General features: G+C 40.3%; 2 protein-coding genes across 2 annotated transcripts in view; one reads left to right on the forward strand and one right to left on the reverse strand.

The window, feature by feature from the left end:
- TCTN3 (tectonic family member 3) overlaps positions 1-22,765 on the reverse strand; it is a 156,657-nt gene that overhangs the window by 65,604 nt on the left and 68,288 nt on the right. The gene's annotated exons all lie outside the window — the stretch shown is intronic.
- The window catches only part of CC2D2B (coiled-coil and C2 domain containing 2B), a 344,324-nt gene that overhangs the window by 38,400 nt on the left and 283,159 nt on the right, over positions 1-22,765 (forward strand). The window contains 2 exon segments of the mRNA XM_050802958.1: positions 6,477-6,576; positions 8,130-8,229. Coding sequence (XP_050658915.1) covers positions 8,148-8,229 — 82 coding nt within the window. The 5' untranslated portion in view covers positions 6,477-6,576; positions 8,130-8,147.

Here is a 22,765-nt window from a genome sequence, read left to right on the forward strand (position 1 = left end):
GGTCAATAGATCTTACTCTATTATGAAGGTGGGGAAACAGCCCGTGCTGCTAAGGACTTGCCTAAAGTGGAGTCATTAATAATTATCAGCACCAGAACTAGAGTTCAAGTCTCCTCTTATTTAGGATTTTTCTTCCACTGTTTGGACTCTCAGGTAACTTTTCCAAGATCTTTTCCAGTTTCTCTAGTTTTAGCTAATATATAACCATGTCATAATATTTTTATAGCCAAACAGTGCTGTCTGAGATTTTAAATCTTGAAATTTGAGAATGCCTGAAGGCTAGTGTGCTGGATATTCTCTATTCATTCTCCATCCTCCTCCGCCCTGCTCTGGGTCCTGGGAGACTGGCCAGAGTGAACTGCATCAGGGGGCTTCTGGTTAGGTTCAGCAGGAGATTGGAGGCTGGGAGGAGAGCAAGATCTGGTATTTATTCCTCAGCTCCTTCCCTGCTGGGCCATGGACTGGCAGTGGCTGTACTCCTTAACTGAAGGTGTAGCCAACCCTATGAGCCCCCTCCCTATGTCCTCAGCCCTCACCATTCCTTATGCATGGTGGTGGCTTCTTCTTTTGAAAATACCTGCCACTCTCTACCTGATGGCTTTTTCTGGCCCTAGAAACATGCTCAGCCCATGTGCAGGACCTGCCAGAGGTTCTGGATAGATGCTTTCTCCAGGGAACACCCCTTAATGAATGATGTGTAGGAATTGGTGGATAAATATCTCTGTTTCTGTTCCCCTGAGTTGGAACAGCTATGAGCTGTATTCTACACCCATTTCCCAGTGGGTCCCTATCAAAACAGAGCCCCAGATGCACTCAGTGGTGATCTCCTAATCTATGCATTCTGTATTGGCTTCTTTCCCTGCCCTGTCTCATTTACCCACTTACTTCCAGTGCCTCCTGGAATTGCCATCAAAATTTGCTAGTAGTGCGCAAATCCTTGCTTCAAGTTCAACTTCTAGGGGAACACAATCCAACAGAGAAGCCATAGCTTGTATAAGACAGCTGCCTCCTATAACCATAGCTTGCTCTACACATTCTGAGAACTTCTTCCTCCTCTTATCTCTTCAGGCTAGGCGTAGTCACAGAAACACATTGTTGCTAGCACCAGATGATTCACCATCCCTTATACATACAGCTGCAAGATAGACTGGGCAGTGTAGTCTTTATGCTGAGTGTGGCTAACACTGGATATTCTTTTTTTTTTTTTTTTTGAGACGGAGTCTCACTCTGTCACCCAGGCTAGAGTGCAGTGGCGCGATCTCGACTCACTGAAAGCTCTGCCTCCTGGGTTCACGCCATTCTCCTGCCTCAGCCTCCCGAGTAGCTGGGACTACAGGTGCCCACCACCACGCCTGGCTAATTTTTAGTAGAGATGGGGTTTCACCGTGTTAGCCAGGATGGTCTCGATCTCCTGACCTCGTGATCCACCCGCCTTGGCCTCCCAAAGTGCTGGGATTACAGGCGTGAGCCACCGCACCCAGCCAACATTGGATATTCTTTTAGTTAAGAAGAAGGTAAGAATTAGAGGAGTGGACATCTTGTTTTTTTTTTTTTTTTTTTTGAGACGGAGTCTTGCTCTGTGACCCAGGCTGGAGTACAAAAAACATCTCGGCTCACTGCAACCTCCACCTCCTGGGTTTATGCTGTTCTCGCGTCTCAGCCTCCTGAGTAGCTAGGATTAGAGGCACCTGCCACCACGCCTGGCTAATTTTTGTATTTTTAGTAGAGATGGGGTTTCGCCATGTTGGTCAGGTTGGCCTTGAACTCCTGACCTCACGTGATCCACCTGCCTTGGCCTCCCAAAGTGCTGGGATTACAAACGTGAGCCACCGCATCCAGCCAGAGTGGACATCTTTTAGTAACTGCAACAGAGGCATGTTTCAAATACTATAATTTTTTGAGACACATGAGATAATTAAATGATTGACAACAATACTAATTAGGCCAGCAATGATTACAGTGCTATTGCCACCATAATGTCAGTACAAGGTTGGGGTTATTGGTTGCTGTCAGGATGGTGGCTGTTAGAAAAGAGCTTGTTCTGCCCTGGATGTATTCTTCATGGAGGCGAAGTTCTTGCAATTTTTCTGTAGTGCCAACCTGATGACACACTAACCATGTACTTCTTAGTTACAACAAAGTTTTTAAACACCCAGCCGCCTAACTTACTTTGTTTCTCATCTCAGGCATTGCTGTGACAATATTTACACTCAGTTGTAGCAAAAATAAAAATTTTCTTTTTACATATCAATGAAAATTTGTAGGGGCTGCTGGGAGGGATTTGCTCTCCCAAATGCAGTGGTTGTGAATCCCCATGTTAGGTATTTTAGGAAATATAAAATAAGTAATAAACAGACTCTTCCCTCTGGGACTCCAGGTTTGGTAGTAATGGAGGATGGGGCGAGGAGCGAAGAGAAATTCTGTGTGGGAGGAAATGATAACACAAGCGTGAGTGGCAGAAATCTTTGTTAAGATGTTAATCATTGTGGGTTCCCAGTCCTACCTTGGCTCATTGTCAACATTATGCAAGCTTCCCTAAAGAAATAAGGTAATAGGGAAGAATAAAGGGGTACCTTTGAAGACCAAGAAAGAGTGGAAGTTTTGGGTCACTGGGAAGGGATGAAGGTTGGTGGGCCTATGGGTAATAGGGACTCTTGCCTGTTCCGTGGTCATGTCCTGCTGGGTAATACGTCAGAAAGGACAGCTGCATGGTGTCTCAGAGATGCTCCACTCCAAGCACCAGGGCGTCCAGCTGAGGCAAAGTCCCCTCACCACACTCCCCCTTTCCTACTTAGCATTGGAACAGAAAGGTTGGGCAGTGAGAATATCAGACGGGATCAAGGTAGGTGTGAGATTAGAAACCCTTCTCCCAGTTTCTATAGATGCACTTTCCCCAGATTCTGGTGTAAGCCAAGGAGGTAAGAGGACTCCAGTAATGACAGTTTGAATTTCCTGCCAGCTCAGAGAGCCAGAGACTTGAGATGAATTTAAGTTGATATAAAAAAAATAAAGAGCAGAATTTTTTGGACACCTACATGTGGTGGAGTAAGATGGAATTTGCTCCATGCATAAAAAAACAGAGACAAAAAGGGCAGAATATGGCAAGGGCTCTAGGGGAGGCTAAGCAATGGAATGTAGCTGTAATAAATCATGACATGTTATTTGCAATTTGGGAACATTGCAGTCTCTTCTCCACAGAGCTTCTTCCAACTGGGCAGAGGAAAGAACAGTTAAATGGAGAAGGGAAGGAATGATTTTCTCTCGGATTCTTTTCTTGCTTGCTCCAATTTCATAACATAAAGTACAATAACAAGTAACTGTACATGTAGTAAGTGTTTATTAGTCAAGTATTAAGAAAATAGTCTGTTAATTCCTTCTTTTATGGTAGTCATATGTCACACTGATTTTTATGTCACAAAATCCATATTGCCCATCCTCTGGATTATAGAGACAGACACAACATTGTTTGGTGTCAGTGTCAAGGCATCATGGCACACACGGTGAAGATCCCTTCGCCCTTCTATTTCTCCATCTCATAGACTCCTTTGTTATTCTGCAGGCTTCAGAGCAGAGACCTCTGTGCAATTTGTGTTTTTCCTGGAAGAAATTACAGTTGGGTGGGTAGGGTTTACAGGCATTTTCTACATAGAATCTGTATTTCCTGGATTCCAAAGCACTTGATGAAAATAGATTTTTTTTTTTTTTTTTTTTTTGAGACGGAGTCTTACTCTGTCTTGACCAGGCTGGAGTGCAGTGGCACGATCTTGGCTCACTGCAGCCTCCACCTCCAGGATTCAAGCAATTCTCCTGTCTCAGCCTCCTAAGTAGCTGGGACTACAGGTGTGTGCCACCGCACCTGGCTAATTTTGTATTTTTAGTAGAGACGGGGTTTCACCATGTTGGCCAGGCTGGTCTTGAACTCCTGACCTCAGGTGATTCACCCCCACTGGGCCTCCCAAAGTGTTGGGATTACAGGTGTGAGCCACCATGCCTGGCAAAAATAGATTTTTAATGTTTGGAATTCAACATGTGTCTTTCAGTCAAAGTCAAAAGAAATCTATTTGTTTCCAGAGAATCTCAAGTTATGCTGTGTTTGTCATTGTGTACAAGTATGCTTAGTATTTCATGGAAGATATCATTTAATCTGATCGCCAATGCAGATAAGTTATTTGTAACAGTACTTGATGCAGGTAAATTTTAATTCTAGACCTCCAATTGGCTTTTAAAACCTTTTAAATATTTAATACAATTCAGCAAAAACTAAACTTTATTTATTGATTTAATTTTTTTCTTTGTTTGTTTGAGATGGAGTCTCGCCCTGTTGCCCGTGCTGGAGTGCAATGGTGCAGTCTCGGCTCACTGCAACCTCCACCTTCTGGGTTCAAGTGATTCTCTTGCCACAGCCTCTAGAGTAGCTGGGATTACAGGTGCACACCACCACGCTTGGCTAATTTTTTATATCTGTAGTAGAGACAGGGTTTCACCATGTTGTCCAGGCTGGTCTCTAACTCTTGACCTCAGGTGATCCACCCTCCTTGGCCTCCCAAAGGGTTGGGATTACAGGCATGAGCCACTGCGCCCAGCTGACTTTATTTTTTAATGTGGAAGATTGCCTGATCTAGCTGAACAATGAATTTTAAAACAATAAGGGTTGTTACGTACTTTGGGCTATGTTAGAAAATTTTCAAAGTTGTCGTTTGTTTGTTTGTTTGAGATGGAGTCTCACTCTGTCACCCAGACGGGAGTGCAGTGGCACGATCTCAGCTCACTGCAATGTCTGCCTTCCTGATTCAAGGAATTCTCCTGCCTCAGCCTCCAGAGTAGCTGGGATTACAGGCTCATGCCACCATGCCAGGCCAATTTTTGTATTTTTAGTAGAGACGGGGTTTCCTCATGTTGCCCAGGCTGCTCTCAAAACTCCTGGCCTCAAGTGATCCACCTGCCTCAGCCTCCCAAAGTGCTGGGATTACAGGTGTGAGAGCCTGTAATCTGGCTAGAAAATTTTCAAAGTTTTGAGCAATGTGTTTGACCAATTCGTGTGCTGAAGAAGAGTTTTGCTTGGGAATGGTACAACTATTAAAAGTTTCTAGCTAACCTTTTCCCCTAAAATGTTTATTGAAATGTTTAATATTTAACAGAAGTAATATGAAAATATATAAAGAAAAAGTTAATAACCCCCTTTCCCACCCCTCCAGCCATTTTCTCTTCTGTTCCTCCCTCAGAGGAGGATTCTTGTCCATCTTTTTTCATGCTCTTGCATGATGTGCATATATGGGATTTTTGTTAAAATGTAGCAATGACGGTTGCGCACACACACCCCCTCAGATCTCTTCACTATTTCTGTGCACTCCGACTCCTTGTGTAGTTATCTTCCCAACAGCCCAGCCCTGCATCACTTTATGAGCAAATGACCTTCAGGTTACTGGAATGTGCTTCATTTGTGCATACCGGAGGCCATAAGTGCTTATGAATTTATGCTTCCACCCCCCAACCGTTAACTAATGACTGATAGGTGCAAAAGTATAAACTTCAGCTCTTGCCCCCCTCATCAGTATAATTTGGTCAATCACTCCAGGTAGTTTCCCAGCTTTGGTTTGCTTTTTGACACTAAAAACAATGCTATCATATAAAACTTTCTACATATATTCTATATATTTACCAAAAGTATTTTTTTGTGTGTGTGAAAGAGAGCCTCCACTTGAGTCTACTAAAGTTGAACTAAGCCACTTTCTACAATATTGAGATAAAGTGTTGGAGCTGGAAGTATGAAGAGGGATTTATGGGGGGCTAGGCAAATGAATCTTTGTCCTTTCAACAAGTATTTACTGTCCTCCTACTATGTGCAGGCTCTGTGTACAGTCTACTATTCAGTGCAGGACAAAACAGAAATGGTTCCTGCCCTCACAGAGCTCATCTAGTGGGGGAGTAAGATATTAAGCAATGATGTCATGTGTAAATCTTTGCAAATTGAATAAGTGCTATGAAGAATGAATAGAAGGTGCTCTGTGAGAATTAATTGGGGGCCTAATTTAGAAATAGAAAAACCTCTCTGGAGAATTGACAGTAGAAAAAAAATTAAAACTTTTTTTTTTTTTTTGAGACAAAATCTTGCTCTGTCCCCCAAGCTGGAATACAGTGGTGAGATCTCAGTTCACTGCAAACTCTGCCTCCTGGGTTTGAGCAATTATTCTGCCTCAGCCTCCTGAGTAGATGGGATTACAGGCGGCTGCCACCACTCCTGGCTAATTTTTTTGTATTTTTAGTAGAGACAGGGTTTCACCATGTTGTCCAAGCTGGTCTTGAACGCCTGACCTCAGGTAATCCACCTGCTTCGGCCTCCCAAAGTGCTGGGATTACAGGCTTGAGCTGCTGCACCCGACCTAAAAATTAAAACTTTTACCCAACGTTTAAGTTATTTACACAGCCCTAAAATTCATTCTAAAGAATTTTATTTTGTATTTATTTGAATTGAATAGATTTGGAATTGAGCTTTGCTCCAACTCACAATGGCTGCGGAACAGCCACCTTTGCTGCAGAATTCCTCTCAAACCCTTATGATAGAGCAACAGGAAATCTGTAAGTATGACAGGTGGCCAAATTAGCTGGAAAAATGTTTGACTTGTAAATGTATCATGCTGGGGTATCTGGAGCATCTGAATCCCACCACCGCCACCACTCTGTAAGAGGAAAACCTGGTGGAACAAATTAATTGAGGGCTGGGACTTCTCGGGTAGGGAGAAAGGAAGGGAGGGAAGATGAAGGAGACCAGGAGAGGATCTCAATGTCCGAAAAAGTCCCTGGTACATGGTAGGTGTCCAGTAAATATTTATTGAATAAATGATTGCACGAATGATGCTCAGCAGGGGTATATTGCACATGGACTGCCCAGCAGCCTCATAGGGAGAAAACGCTGTTTTGCATTAGCCCCTGGAATCTCTATGTGTGCTTGGTAGTCTGATGATTAGATTGGTAATATCTTGTGCCTGCCTTGATTTCTAGATGGTAAGGGCTCAAATAAGAATATGAACCAGCTTTTCCCAAGATGGGGTAATTGTCAGATATTAATGAAATATGGCAGTAGGCATACCTAGGGCCAAAACAGAAGTGAGGAAGGCCCCTTGCTTGGCCAGATCAGGAGTCACTGTCCAGAGGTTTAGATCCCATCATTTTCCTGCACCAAAGCTGGATGTAGTGGGCAGTCAGCAGGGAGCCAAGGACTTGTGTGTGGTCAGGGTCAAGAAAGGCAAAATTGGTCAGAGAAATGCATACCCTGTTGGTGAGATGGAGAAGACCTATTCCTTCTCACCTCAAACCAAGACTCACCGTAAATATGCTATACATAATCATGATGATCTCCTGACTATTTTGAGTAGCTTGCCAGAAGGGTAAGATGAGAAAAGAGATCTAATTTACATTTTTTAAAATGGCAATTAGAGGGAGATCACAATAGCCAAAAAAGATTAGCTATTTATTAAGCACATATGCACACTCTGGTTAGGTGCTGTGGGATATTGGAGGATTTAGATGGGGAGGAGAGAAAAAGAATTTGCACTCAGACTCCAGAATTTGAAATCACACGTTGGATTGTATACACAGGTACACTTCAGAGATATTGCAAGTTCAGTTCCAGGCCACCATAATAAAGCAAGTTACACAAATTTTTTGGTTTCCCAGCGCATATAAAAGTTATGTTTACATTATATTATATATTATATTATAGTCTATATTTGCAAAAGTACAATGTATATACCTCGATTAAAAATACTTTATTGTTGGCTGGGTGCGGTGGCTCACGCCTGTAATCCCAGCACTTTGGGAGGCTGAGGTGGGTGAATCACGAGGTCAGGAGATCGAGACCATCCTGGCTAACATGGTGAAACACCATCTCTACTAAAAACACAAAAAATTAGCCAGGCGTGGTGGCAGACGCCTGTAGTCCCAGCTACTTGGGAGGCTGAGACAGGAGAATGGCGTGAACCCGGGAGGTGGAGCTTGCAGTGAGCCAAGATCGCGCCACTGCAGTCCAGCCTGGGTGACAGAGCGAGACTCCGTCTCAAAAAAAAAAAAAAAAAAAAAAAGAAGACAACAGTGAAGTTTGCCTCATCAATTGACTCTTCCTTTTATGACAGATTTATCTGTAGCATGTGATGCTGTTTGATAGCATTTTATCCACAGTAGGACTTTCAAAATTGGTGTCAGTCGTCTCAAGCCCTGCAGCTGCTTTATCAAGTAAGTTCATGTAACATTTTTTTTTTTTAAATTATACTTAAAGTTCTAGGGTACATGTGCACAACGTGCAGGTTTGTTACATATGTATACTTGTGCCATGTTGGTGTGCTGCACCCATCAACTCGTCAGCACCCAGAAACTCGTCATTTACATCAGGTATAACTCCCAATGCCATCCCTCTCCTCTCCCCCCTCCCCATAATAGGCCCTGGTGTGTGATGTTCCCCTTCCAGAGTCCAAGTGATGTCATTGTTCAATTCCCACCTATGAGTGAGAACACGTGGTGTTTGGTTTTCTGTTCTTGTGATAGTTTGCTGAGAATGATGGTTTTCAGCTGCATCGATGTCCCTACAAAGGACACAAACACATCCTTTATTATGGCTGCATAGTATTCCATGGTGTATATGTGCCACATTTTCTTTTTTATTATTATTATACTTTAAGTTCTAGGGTACATGTGCATAATGTGCAGGTTTGTTACATATGTATACTTGTGCCATGTTGGTGTGCTGCACCCATCAACTCGTCAGCACCCATCAACTCGTCATTTACATCAGGTATAACTCCCAGTGCAATCCCTCCCCCCTCCCCCCTCCCCATGATAGGCCCTGGTGTATGATGTTCCCCTTCCCGAGTCCAAGTGATCTCATTGTTCAGTTCCCAACTATGAGTGAGAACATGCGGTGTTTGGTTTTCTGTTCTTGCGATAGTTTGCTGAGAATGATGGTTTCCAGCTGCATCCATGTCCCTACAAAGGACGCAAACTCATCCTTTTTTATGGCTGCATAGTATTCCATGGTGTATATGTGCCACATTTTCTTAATCCAGTCTGTCACTGATGGACATTTGGGTTGATTCCAAGTCTTTGCTATTGTGAATAGTGCTGCAATAAACATACGTGTTCATGTGTCTTTATAGCAGCATGATTTATAATCCTTTGGGTATATACCCAGTAATGGGATGGCTGGGTCATATGGTACTTCTAGTTCTAGATCCTTGAGGAATCGCCATACTGTTTTCCATAATGGTTGAACTAGTTTACAATCCCACCAACAGTGTAAAAGTGTTCCTATTTCTCCACATCCTCTCCAGCACCTGTTGTTTCCTGACTTTTTAATGATTGCCATTCTAACTGGTGTGAGATGGTATCTCATTGTGGTTTTGATTTGCATTTCTCTGATGGCCAGTGATGATGAGCATTTTTTCACGTGTCTGTTGGCTGTATGAATGTCTTCTTTTGGGAAATGTCTATTCATATCCTTTGCCCACTTTTTGATGGGGTTGTTTGTTTTTTTCTTGTAAATGTGTTTGAGTTCTTTGTAGGTTCTGGATATTAGCCCTTTGTCAGATGAGTAGATTGCAAAAATTTTCTCCCATTCTGTAGGTTGCCTGTTCACTCTGATGGTAGTTTCTTTTGCTGTGCAGAAGCTCTTTATTTTAACTAGATCCCATTTGTCAATTATGGCTTTTGTTGCCATTGCTTTTGGTGTTTTAGACATGAAGTCCTTGCCCATGCCTATGTCCTGAATGGTATTACCTAGGTTTTCTTCTAGGGTTTTTATAGTATTAGGTCTAACATTTAAGTCTCTAATCCATCTTGAATTAATTTTCATATAAGGAGTAAGGAAAGGATCCAGTTTCAGCTTTCTACTTATGGCTAGCCAATTTTCCCAGCACCATTTATTAAATAGGGAATCCTTTCCCCATTTCTTGTTTTTCTCAGGTTTGTCAAAGATCAGATGGCTGTAGATGTGTGGTATTATTTATGAGGACTCTGTTCTGTTCCGTTGGTCTATATGTCTGTTTTGGTACCAGTACCATGCTGTTTTGGTTACTGTAGCCTTGTAGTATAGTTTGAAGTCAGGTAGCGTGATGCCTCCAGCTTTGTTCCTTTGACTTAGGATTGTCTTGGCAATGCGGGGTCTTTTTTCGTTCCATATGAATTTTAAAGCAGTTTTTTCCAATTCTTTGAAGAAACTAATTGGTAGCTTGATGGGGATGGCATTGAATCTATAAATTACCTTGGGCAGTGTGTGCGCCACATTTTCTTAATCCAGTCTGTCACTGATGGACATTTGAGTTGATGCCAAGTCTTTGTTATTGTGAATAGTGCTGCAATAAACATACGTGTGCATGTGTCTTTATAGCAGCATGATTTATAATCCTTTGGGTATATACCCAGTAATGGGATGGCTGGGTCATATGGTATTTCTGTTCTAGATCCTTGAGGAATCGCCATACTGTTTTCCACAATGGTTGAACCAGTTTACAATCCCACCAACAATGTAAAAGTGTTCCTATTTCTCCACATCCTCTCCAGCACCTGTTGTTTCCTGACTTTTTAATGATTGCCATTCTAACTGGTGTGAGATGGTATCTCATTGTGGTTTTGATTTGCATTTCTCTGATGGCCAGTGATGATGAGCATTTTTTCATGTGCCTGTTGGCTGTATGCATGTCTTCCTTTGAGAAATGTCTATTCATATCCTTTGCCCACTTTTTGATTGGGGTTGTTTGTTTTTTTCCCGTAAATTTGTTTGAGTTCTTTGTAGGTTCTGGATATTAGCCCTTTGTCAGATGAGTAGATTGCAAAAATTTTCTCCCATTCTGTAGGTTGCCTGTTCACTCTGATGGTAGTTTCTTTTGCTGTGCAGAAGCTCTTTATTTTAATTAGATCCCATTTGTCAATTATGGCTTTTGTTGCCATTGCTTTTGGTGTTTTAGACATGAAGTCCTTGCCCATGCCTATGTCCTGAATGGTATTACCTAGGTTTTCTTCTAGAGATTTTATGGTTTTAGGTCTAACATTTAATTCTCTAATCCATCTTGAATTAATTTTCATATAAGAAGTAAGGAAAGGATCCAGTTTCAGCTTTCTACTTATGGCTAGCCAATTTTCCCAGCACCATTTATTAAATAGGGAATCCTTTCCCCATTTCTTGTTTTTCTCAGGTTTGTCAAAGATCAGATGGCTGTAGATGTGTGGTATTATTTCTGAGGACTCTGTTCTGTTCCGTTGGTCTATATCTCTGTTTTGGTACCAGTACCATGCTGTTTTGGTTACTGTAGCCTTGTAGTACAGTTTGAAGTCAGGTAGCGTGATGCCTCCAGCTTTGTTCCTTTGACTTAGGATTGTCTTGGCAATGGGGGGTCTTTTTTGGTTCCATATGAACTTTAAAGCAGTTTTTTCCAATTCTGTGGAGAAAGTTATTGGTAGCTTAATAGGGATGGCATTGACTCTATAGATTACCTTGGGCAGTATGGCCATTTTCACAATATTGATTCTTCCTATCCATGGGCATGGAATGTTCTTCCATTTGTTTGTGTCCTCTTTTATTTCACTGAGCAGTGGTTTGTAGTTCTCCTTAAAGAGGTCCTTCACATCCCTTGTAAGTTGGATTCCTAGGTATTTTATTCTCTTTGAAGCAATTGTGAATGGAAGTTCATTCATGATTTGGCTCTCTGTTTGTTTGTTACTGGTGTATAAGAATGCTTGTGATTTTTGCACATTGATTTTGTATCCTGAGACTTTGCTAAAGTTGCTTATCAGCTTAAGGAGATTTTGGGCTGAGATGTTGGGATTTTCTAAATATATAATCATGTCATCTGCAAACAGGGACAATTTGACTTCTTCTTTTCCTAATTGAATACCCTTGATTTCTTTCTCTTGCCTGATTGCCCTAGCCACAACTTCCAACACTATGTTGAATAGGAGTGGTGAGAGAGGGCATCCCTGTCTTGTGCCAGTTTTCAAAGGGAATGCTTCCAGTTTTTGCCCATTCAGTATGATATTGGCTGTGGGTTTGTCATAAATAGCTCTTATTATTTTGAGATATGTTCCATCAATACCGAATTTATTGAGAGTTTTTAGCATGAAGGGCTGTTGAATTTTGTGAAAGGCCTTTTCTGCATCTATTGAGATAATCATATAGTTTTTGTCTTTGGTTCTGTTTATATGCTGGATTACGTTTATTGATTTGCATATGTTGAACCAGCCTTGCATCCCAGGGATGAAGCCCACTTGATCATGGTGGATAAGCTTTTTGATGTGCTGCTGGATTCGGTTTGCCAGTATTTTATTGAGGATTTTTGCATTGATGTTCATCAGGGATATTGGTCTAAAATTCTCTTTTTTTGTTGTATCTCTGCCACGCTTTGGTATCAGGATGATGTTGGCCTCATAAAATGAGTTGGGGAGGATTCCCTCTTTTTCTATTGATTGGAATAGTTTCAGAAGAAATGGTACGAGTCCTCCTCGTACCTCCGGTAGAATTTGACTGTGAATATATCTGGTCCTGGACTTTTTTTCGTTGGTAGGCTATTAATTATTGCCTCAATTTTAGAGCCTGCTATTGGTCTATTCAGGGATTCAACTTCTTCCTGGTTTAGTCTTGGGAGAGTGTAAGTGTCCAGGAAATTATCCATTTCTTCTAGGTTTTCTAGTTTATTTGTGTAGAGGTGTTTATAGTATTCTCTGATGGTAGTTTGTATTTCTGTGGGATCGGCGGTGATATCCCCTTTATCATTTTTTATTGCGTCTATTTGATTCTTCTCTCTTTTCTTCTTTATTAGTCTTGCTAGTGGTTTATCAATTTTGTTGATCTTTTCAAAAAACCAGCTCCTGGATTCATTGATTTTTTGGAGGGTTTTTTGTGTCTCTATCTCCTTCAGTTCTGCTCTGATCTTAGTTATTTCTTGCCTTCTGCTAGCTTTTGAATGTGTTTGCTCTTGCTTCTCTAGTTCTTTTAATTGTGATGTTAGGGTGTCAATTTTAGATCTTTCCTGCTTTCTCTTGTGGGCATTTAGTGCTATAAATTTCCCTGTACACGCTGCTTTAAATGTGTCCCAGAGATTCTGGTATGTTGTATCTTTGTTCTCATTGGTTTCAAAGAACATCTTTATTTCTGCCTTCATTTCGTTATGTACCCAGTAGTCATTCAGGAGCAGGTTGTTCAGTTTCCATGTAGTTGAGCGGTTTTGATTGATTTTTTTAGTCCTGAGTTCTAGTTTGATTGCACTGTGGTCTGAGAGACAGTTTGTTATAATTTCTGTTCTTGTACATTTGCTGAGGAGTGCTTTACTTCCAACTATGTGTTCAGTTTTCGAATAAGTGTGATGTGGTGCTGAGAAGAATGTATATTCTGTTGATTTGGTGTGGAGAGTTCTGTGGATGTCTTTTAGGTCCGCTTGGTGCGGAGTTGAATTCAATTCCTCATGTAACATTTTAAATCCTTTGCTGTCATTTCAACAATGTTCACTGCATCTTCCCCAGGAATAGATTCCATCTCAAGAAACCAGTTTCTTTTCTTATCTATAAGAAGCAGTCCTCATCTACTCCAGTTGTATCATGAGATTGTGACAACTCAGTCACATCTTCAGACTCCACTTCTAATTCTAGTTTTCTTGCTATTTCTACCTCATCTGCAGTTACTTCCTTCACTGAAGTCTTGAACCCCTCCAAGTCATTTATGAGGGCTGGAATGGACTTCTTCCAAATTCTTGTTAATATTGATATTTTCACCTCCTCCCATGAACCACGAATGTTCTTAATGATATCTAGAATGGTGAATCCTTTCCAGAAAATTTTTGATTTACTTTGCCCAGATTCAACAGAGGAACTATCTATGGTAGCTACAGCCTTGTGAAATGTGTTTCTTAAGTAATAAGACTTGAAATTGCTTCTTGATCTGTGGGCTGCAGAATGAATGTTGTGTTAGCATGCATAAAAATAACATTCATCTTCTTGTACATCTCCATCAGAGCTCCTGGGTGATCAAGTGCATTGTCAATGGACAGGAATATTTTGAAAGGAATATTTTTTTCTGAGCAGCACGCATCAACCGTTAGCTTAAAATATTCAGTAAACCATGCTGTAAACAGATTTATGGTCATCCAGCCTTTTTTGTTCCAGTTATAGAGCACAGGCAGAGTAGATTTAACATAATTCTTTTTTTTTTTTTTTTTGAGACAGAGTCTCTGTCACCCAGGCTATAGTGCAGTGGCATAATCTTGACTCACTGCAACCTCCACCTCTTGGGTTCAAGTGATTCTCGTGCCTCAGCCTCCCGAGTAGCTAGGACTACAGGCATGCACCACCAAGCCCTGCTAATTTTTTGTATTCTTAGAGATGGGATTTTACCATGTTGGCCAGGCTGGTCTCGAACTACTAACCTCAGGTGATCTGCCTGCTTTGGCCTCCCAAAGTGCTAGGATTACAGGCGTGAGCCACCGTGCCTGGCCAACTTAATGTAATTCTTAAAGGCCCTAGGATTTTCAGAATGGTCAATTAACAATGGCTTTAACTTAAAGTCACCAGCTTCATTAGGCCCTAACAAGAGAGTCATCCTCTCCTTTGAAGATTTGAAGATTGACTTCTCCTCTCTAGCTATGAAAAACTCTACTGACCCCCAGAGGATGAAGGGCCTAATATGGCATCCAAGCTGGCATCTTATTCTAAAAGAAGGCTATTTCATTTACATTGAAAAGCTGTTGTTTCGTGTAGCCACTTTCATCAATGATCTTAGCATGCTCTTCTGGATACCTCGCTGCAGCTTTTCCATCAGCACTTGCTGCTTCACTTTGCACTTTTACATTATGGAGATGGCTTATTTTCTTAAACCTCATGAACCAACCTCTGCTGGCTTCTGACTTTTCTTCTGCAGCTTCCTCACCTCTCTCAGCCTTCATAGAACTGAAGAGAGTAAAGGTGCTGCTCTGGATTAGGTTTTGGCTCAAGGGAATGTTGTGACTGGTTTGATATTCTATCCAGAACACTCAGACTTTCTCCATATCAGTAATAAGGCTGTTTCTCTTTCTTATCATTTCTGTGTTCACTGGAGTAGTGTGTTTACTTTTTTTAAAGAACTTTTTCTTTGCATTCACAGCTTGGCTGTTTTCTGCAAGCAGGTTAGCTTTTAGCCTATCTCAGCTTTCGACATGCCTTCCTTGCTAAGCTTAATCATTTCTAGCTTTTGATTTCCAATGAGAGATGTGTGACTTTTCCTTTTACTTGAACACTTATAGTCCATTGTAAGGTTATTAATTGACCTAATTTCAATATATTGTGTCTCAAGGAATAGGGAAGCCCAAGGAGAGGGGGAGATAGTGGGACAGCCAGGGAGTGGAACAATCAGACCACAAACAGCAGTTATCAATTAAGTTCACCATCTTATATGGGCATGGTTCATGGTGCTCCAAAACAGTTACAATTTTAATATGAAACATCACTGATCCCAGATCATCATAAGAAGTATAATAACAATGAAAATTTTTAAACATTGCAAGAATTACCAAGATGTGCTACAGAGACATGAAGTGAGCACATAGTACTGCAATAATGGCAGTGATGGACTTGTTCAATGCAGGGTTGCTACAAACCTTCAATTTGTAAAAACTGCAATGTCTGTGAAACACAATATAGCCAAGCGCAAGCAAGTGGAGTATGCCTGTAAGAAACATACAATATGAAAAGTCAGCAGTGTGAGGCATTAAGCAATTCCCATGTTGCTGGGCACTTATGAAAGGCTCTTAGAATTTGGAGGAGAGAGAGTTAGCGGGAAGACTTGAAAGATTTAAGGTTTGAGCCAGACCCTGCAGGATGAGCTGAGAGAATCATCTTAGGCTAAGTAATGATCTCAAAAGTGTGAAAATTACTATTACTATAATCTTTTTCTGTTCTCCTATTTCTTCAGACTTTACTGGCCCCCAGAGGATGAAGGGCCTAATGTAAAGGAGAACAGGAGGCCTGATTTTGGCATTACCTCAAAGATTTGTCACCTTTGGCTGATCTCTGCAAAGGCGGAGGCATTAACAGCAACATAGGAGCTTCCTGCTATAGACTGGTCTGGTATTGTGGGATATTATTGTCCTCAAAAGCTGGGCGTGTGGGCCATGCTGATAAGGTCATCGGCATCAGTCTAAGGGCCATGTGTTCTTCAAAACTTTCCACTGACTCTTAGGAACAGCAAGGTCCAAAAGTGGAACACAGAGATTTATGCTGTTTGGAGTCTTGATTGCTTGGCAAGTATTAATACAATTCTGGGGCACTTAAGTTGGTCAGTGTGGTAAATTTTGCTCAACACCAGCTTTTCTGCCTCTCAGAGCTACTTTAAGTTCTCTGGCGATGTTCCCAAATAAGGGTAACCCCGTCTGGAGAAGCCTAGGCCTTTTCCTTCCTTTTGTTATTTTTTTTCAAGTGCTGCAACCAGCAGTCGGTACTCCTTCCTGCCCTCCCCCCGGGGAGTTGCTGACTTCTCCCCAGTGACATGTATTTGGAAACTTTTTAAGATACTAGAAAATCAGCTTAGAGACTTTCTTTTTCTTTTTCTTCTTCTTCTGTTTTTTTTTTTTTTTTTAGACCAATGGGAATATTGCGTGTCGTGGATGGAAAGATTTGAATACTACTATGTTTTCACATTGAGTTCAATGTTACAAGGCCATTTCCGTGTCTTGGCACACAGCCTGAGTTAACTTTGCTTTGCTGGATGTGGACACAATGAATTCTGTTTGAACAAGAAATCATGTGTAACAAATGCTTTTGCAAAATCATGTCATGTCATTAAAGTAGTTACTTTAACAAAGATGGGCTTCACAACAGCTGCAGTTAAATATCTATACACTGTTAACATATTTTTAAAAATAAACTTTTAATTATAGAATAGTTTTCAATTTACAGAAAAGTTACGAAGATAGTACAGAAAGTTACCAGGTACTCTCTACCCAGTTCCCTGATTATTAACATCCTATATTAGTGTGGTACATTTAATACAATAAATGAACCAATATTGATACCTTAATATCAACTAAAGTCCATACTTCATTCAGATTTCTTTAGTTTTTACCCAATGTTCTTTTGTGTCCCAAGATTTCAAATTGCATTTAATCTTCATGACTCCTTAGGCTCCTCTTGGCTGTGAGAATTTCTCAGACTTTATTTTTGATGACCTTAGCAGCTTTGAGAAATACTGGTCAGAAATTTTGTATAATGTCCTTCAATTGGGATTTGTCTGATATATTTCTCATGATTAGACTCGAGTTATGTACTTTTTGGAGGAAGACCACAGAGTGCCGTTTTCATCACATCATACCAAGGATATGAGTTATCAACATGATTTATTACTGTTGATGTTGATCTAGATGGCCTTGCTGAGGTAGTGTTTGTCAGGTTTTTCCACTGTAAAGTCACCCTTTCTTACTCTTTTTCTCTGCTGCACTCTTTGGAAAGAAGTCACTAGGAAGGCCATACTTAAGGAGTGGGGAGTTATGCTTTACCTCCTAGAGAGTGGAGTATTTATGTAACTCATTTGAAATTCTTCTGTACGGATTTGTCTATTCTCTCCCATTTGTTTATTTAATAATTCATTTGTTAAATATTCTATTTCATAAATACACTAATAGTCTTAATAGTCGATTTCAGTATAGACTCATAGATATTTATTTTATACTTTGATTATCATTGAATACGATTCTATTTTATTGTTCAAATTATTCTAATTTTGGCTATTGGAAGCTGTATTGGCTCCTGTGTCACTTTGACACACCCCATCATTGTACATCATTGTAAGCTTTTTTTTTTTTCTTAATTACTTTCTTACTTTCTGGCCCCACAAGATACTCTAGGATTACCTTGTAATATTTCCTGTCCCCAGCCTAGAGTCGGCTGTTTATCAGGGGAATTCTGGTTCCTTTTACTGGAGAATGGTTATAGAAACAAAAATCTGGGGGTTAGATGTACTTATTGCTACTGGAGTATCATTGCTTATAGGCCCACTCAGCTGACAGAGCAAGAAAATATAGATGTATTTTAAACCACATACATATATATATATATATATATGCACAACGATAAATAGTTTTACATTTATTCATATGTATCCCTATTAAGGTAAACCTGAGTTCATACTGATGTCTGTAACCTTAATCCATTACCACATGGATCATTCTAGCCATTTCCCCTTACTTGTCTATAACCTTCCACTCCAACAGTGAGAAGCCTGACTCTTATTGTCTGTCATTTATTTATGTAATTTTCTGATTCCAGTATACATGTATAGTGGTTTCAGAATTATGAATCTTGGGAAACAGAGTAATGTACTTTTATACAGTTCCTTTTGCCTTTGGTCTTACAGACTTTACTCATATCTAAAGTGACTTAGGGCCGGGAGTGGGGACTCATGCCTGTAATCCTGGCACTTTGGGAGGCCAAGGCAGGTGGATTGCTTGAGGCCAGGAGTTCAAGACCAGCCTGACCAACATGGTGAAACCCCATCTTGACTAAAAATACAAAAACTAGCCAGGCGTGGTGGTGTGCTACTTGCGAGTCTGAGGCACAAGAATTGCTTGAACCAGGGAGGCAGAGGTTGCAGTGAGCCAAGATCATGCTACTGAACTCCAGCCTCTGTGACAGAGTGAGACTCTGTCTCAAAAAAAAAAAAAAAAAAAAAAAAAAAAAAAAGTGACTAGGTTAGCACCCTTAGCACCCTTTTCCTCTACTTCCCTCTGTGAGGTGTTTCACACATTTATAATACAGTTCCATTATTTTGTCGCAATTTACATTTCATTCTGGGCTCCCTTGACTTCCTGAATAATTTTTGAAAACTTTGTATGGGTTAAGGTTTGTTCTTTGTGATTTAAAGTTCTATAGATTTTGACAAATGCGTATTGTCATGTATCTACTATTACAGTATCATACTGAAAAACTTTATCGCTCAAAAAAATCCCCTCTGCTTTGCCTATTCAACCTTTCCCTACCCTGATGAATCTTTGGTAATCACTCATCTATTTATTGTCTCTCCTTAAATTTAGCAGTTTTTAAAAAAATTTAAAGTTTTAAAAATATTTTTAGGTTTGGAGCTCTAATAAATTGATTGATCTTTCATAGATAATGAGTACTTTGTTTGAAAATGAGTATTTTTGACCTTAAATTATAGCTTTTATCAATTATACTTGGCAATTCACAGATTTGGGTTTGTGTTTTGAAGTAGCAATAACATCTTACTTTTTTTTTTTTTTTTTTAGAAATAGAGTCTTTCAGGTTGGAGTGCAGTGGCACAATCATAGCTCACTGCAGCCTTGAACTCCTGGGCTCAAGTGATCCTCTTGCCTCAGCCTCCTGAGTAGACGGGATATAGACATAAGCCACCATGCCCAGCTAATTTTTTAATTTTCATTTTTTAAAGATGAGATCCATTATGTTGTCCAGGCTGCTCTCCTGGCCTCAAGCAATCCTCCTGAATTGGCCTCCCAAAGTGCTGGGATTACAGGTTTGAGCCACTGCATCTGGCCAATCTTACCATTTTTGATGAAGTGACAGTCACTTATTATCTTTGCAGACCTTTGAGACATTTAGACAAATTGAGGCACTTGATGTGGGGAGTAGGATAAAGGAGTTAAAGGGGATATTTCAACAGAACATTTATGTAAGAGAATCCACTCATGCAAGGCAAGAGAGAAGTAGTAGTTATAGCTAAAAAAATTAAGGTAATGCCTACACAGCACTGACTTCATTGAGTACTAGAGCTGGGTTAGATACTTGCCGTAGCATAGGATCTTCATTTCAGTTCAGCAAACTCTCACTGAGTGTCTGCTCTGCTTTAAGCTGCTGTGCTGTGTACTCTAGGCTTACCTTCTCCTGCTGCCACGTTGGGTTGTGTACTTTCACTTTGGAAAAGTTGGCCATTCTCCGACATTCAAGGGCTTCCCCAAGCTCAGTTAGGGCATTCCTCCCTGACTACCTGGAAATAGGAAGACATGGGTGATGTCAGGTCATACTTCAGTCCCTCTCCCAACATGGCCTCAGTCCCACAGCTGCTAGTTGAATACATAGAATCACTTAACTTTGGGAAAAGGGGTGGAGAGGCCCTTTGTGCTACAGAAGGGAAAGGACTTTGACTCTCATTTCCTTCAAGTACCCTTAGGTTACTTCTGAAAAATAAGTGGAAGATATCAGAGGGGGAAAAAGCAAGAGACACAAGTACAAAAGGCAACGTTTTGTTTAATCTGAACATAGATTAGCGCATAGTGAAGAAGAAGGGAACTTACACTTACTGAGTGCCACCTATGTGCCAGAGTCTGTGTTGGGAGTTCTCACGTATTTATTCTCTTTTTTCCCCCCAACATGGCTCTGTGAAGTAGATTTAAAAAAAACAAAAAACAAACAAACAAAAAAAACCTTTATTTTATGGATACATTGGGGTTCAGAAGAGCTCACTAACTTGTCTAAGATCATACAAAAAGAATTGAATCCAGATCTTCTTAATGCCCTGGCAGCACTCTAAAATAATCTTGGCCTTTAAAAAAAAAGTCTGAAACCTACCCCAAACTCAATTAAATTCCAATCTCTGAGAGTTGGGATGGGCATTAGTATTTTTTATAATTGGGCCAAGTGATTATAGTGTGCAGCCAAAGTGGAGAACTATGACTCTGACTAAAGAGGCAGTGCCTCTCCTATTACTCTCCACAAGAAGGGACGGGGCATTTTTTGAACGAGGGTGCATTCTAAATACTCTTGAAACACTTTCAGATACATCCCTTTTTCTCTGCTCCTTCTACCCTCCACCACAGGGTCCTCTTCATCTCTGGATATCTGTAAGTAAGCAGACGAAGTGAGGAGAGAAGTTGTTATTGATAGTAGAGAAATACAAATTCAATTGAATTAATTTAATCAATATTTCTCTTTTGATAAAACATGTATGTGTAGTGCTGATAGACTGTCAAAGCACAATGTCAAGTAGTGTCAAGAAAATTTGATATGGTTTTCTAAATTTGTTGACAACTTTGGTTCGTTGAATATGCATTCACCAACACCAAATAGTACTGACTTATTATCTTGGTTTATAGGGATCATAAAAAAGATGGGGCATGGATCTCTTGCTGGTAGGAAAATAATTTTGAATTCCTGAGATTAGATTTGTTAATTGCCATATAACATGTAACATTTTACCCCCAAATTTTTGAAGTATTGTGATTTACCATATCTATGGCATCTCAATTATAAAAATCCATTCTTTTACAGTCTCCTTTTAACCTTGAAATTGACCATGAGCAATCATAATATTTTGATTCAAATCAAAATTTTCAAATGTCATAATATTTTGAACACTTTTCATATGTTATGAAGAACCTCTTTGTATATTCATCTATAACTAAAGGTGAATACATAAACACAGGCATTCTTGGAATTGGCAAAACATGTCATTTCATACAGTAGTTACCCTGGGCATTTATTTTAGGATATGTAAAACCAGAGTACCACCTCTCATGAGTTTTATCAATAGACTTCTGTTTTAATGGAGAATTAGAAACAATACAGAGAACAGAATGTTCATCTTCCACGCTATCCGACTAGCTCCGTCCTTCCTGTCCCTACTATCTGGCCCCTAGTGATGCAGAAACTACCATTACTACTTAGTCCAATTTATGTGGTTCCTGCTTGGTCACTGTTGGGTTTATGGAGCCTGCCTTAAACTATCAAACCGCAACAACATATTGCATGTTGGACATTGTGTATGGTCCTTCCTGATTTCTACACCTAATGTTAAGTTCCACAGGGAAATCTAAGGAAACCTTGATATTGCTCCCTGATTATTACACTATAGACAAATTGCATGGTGAATATACGTGTCTTGCTTACACTCATTTAACAGTTTTTTTTTTTTTTTTTTTTTTTTTAGCTTTGATCAGTTTATTGTCCAATTACTTATACTTTTCTGGCAAATGATTTCTTTTTCCTATTTGCCCCTAAAGTGAAATAGCCTATTTTGTGAGGATCATCTTGCCAAATTATAGCATTATTTTTAACTACCTAAGTCCATTTTGCATATGTCTACTGACTCAGGAAACATTCAGTTACATTCCTCAAATACCAGTAATAACACCCAATATAACCACTGCATATCAAATAATCTCCCACTTTTTCACCAGGATTCTTTTTTGCCTTTTATTGCAAAAAATTTCAAACATAGAAAGTCGAGAGAATAATAAAACATATCCCCGTATACCATCCAGCTTCAGCAGTTATAATGTCATCCCTAATCTTGTCTTATCTGTACCTCACCTGTTCCTCCTCTTTTTGAAACTAACCCCAGATTTCATCTGTACATATTTCAGTGTGTATCTCCAGTAGATAAGGACTTTGGAAAAATTACAGCCACAGTACTACTATCATACCTTAAAAGTTAACAGTTCTATAATATTATAAAATATCTAGTCCGTTTTCAAATTTCTTTGATTTTCTTTTTTTTTTTTTTTTTTTGAGACGGAGTCTCGCTGTGTCTCCCAGGCTGGAGTGCAGTGGCGTGATCTCGGCTCACTGCAAGCTCCGCCTCCCGGGTTCACGCCATTCTCCCGCCTCAGCCTCCCAAGTAGCTGAGACTACAGGTGCCCGCCACCACGCCCGGCTAGTTTTCTGTATTTTTAGTAGAGACGGGGTTTCACCATGTTAGCCAGGATAGTCTCGATCTCCTGATCTCGTGATCCACCCGCCTCGGCCTCCCAAAGTGCTGGGATTACAGGCTTGAGCCACCGCGCCCGGCCTTGAT

Source organism: Macaca thibetana, chromosome 9 (genome assembly GCF_024542745.1).
Source record: "Macaca thibetana thibetana isolate TM-01 chromosome 9, ASM2454274v1, whole genome shotgun sequence".
In the NCBI taxonomy this organism is placed as follows: Eukaryota; Metazoa; Chordata; class Mammalia; order Primates; family Cercopithecidae; genus Macaca; species Macaca thibetana.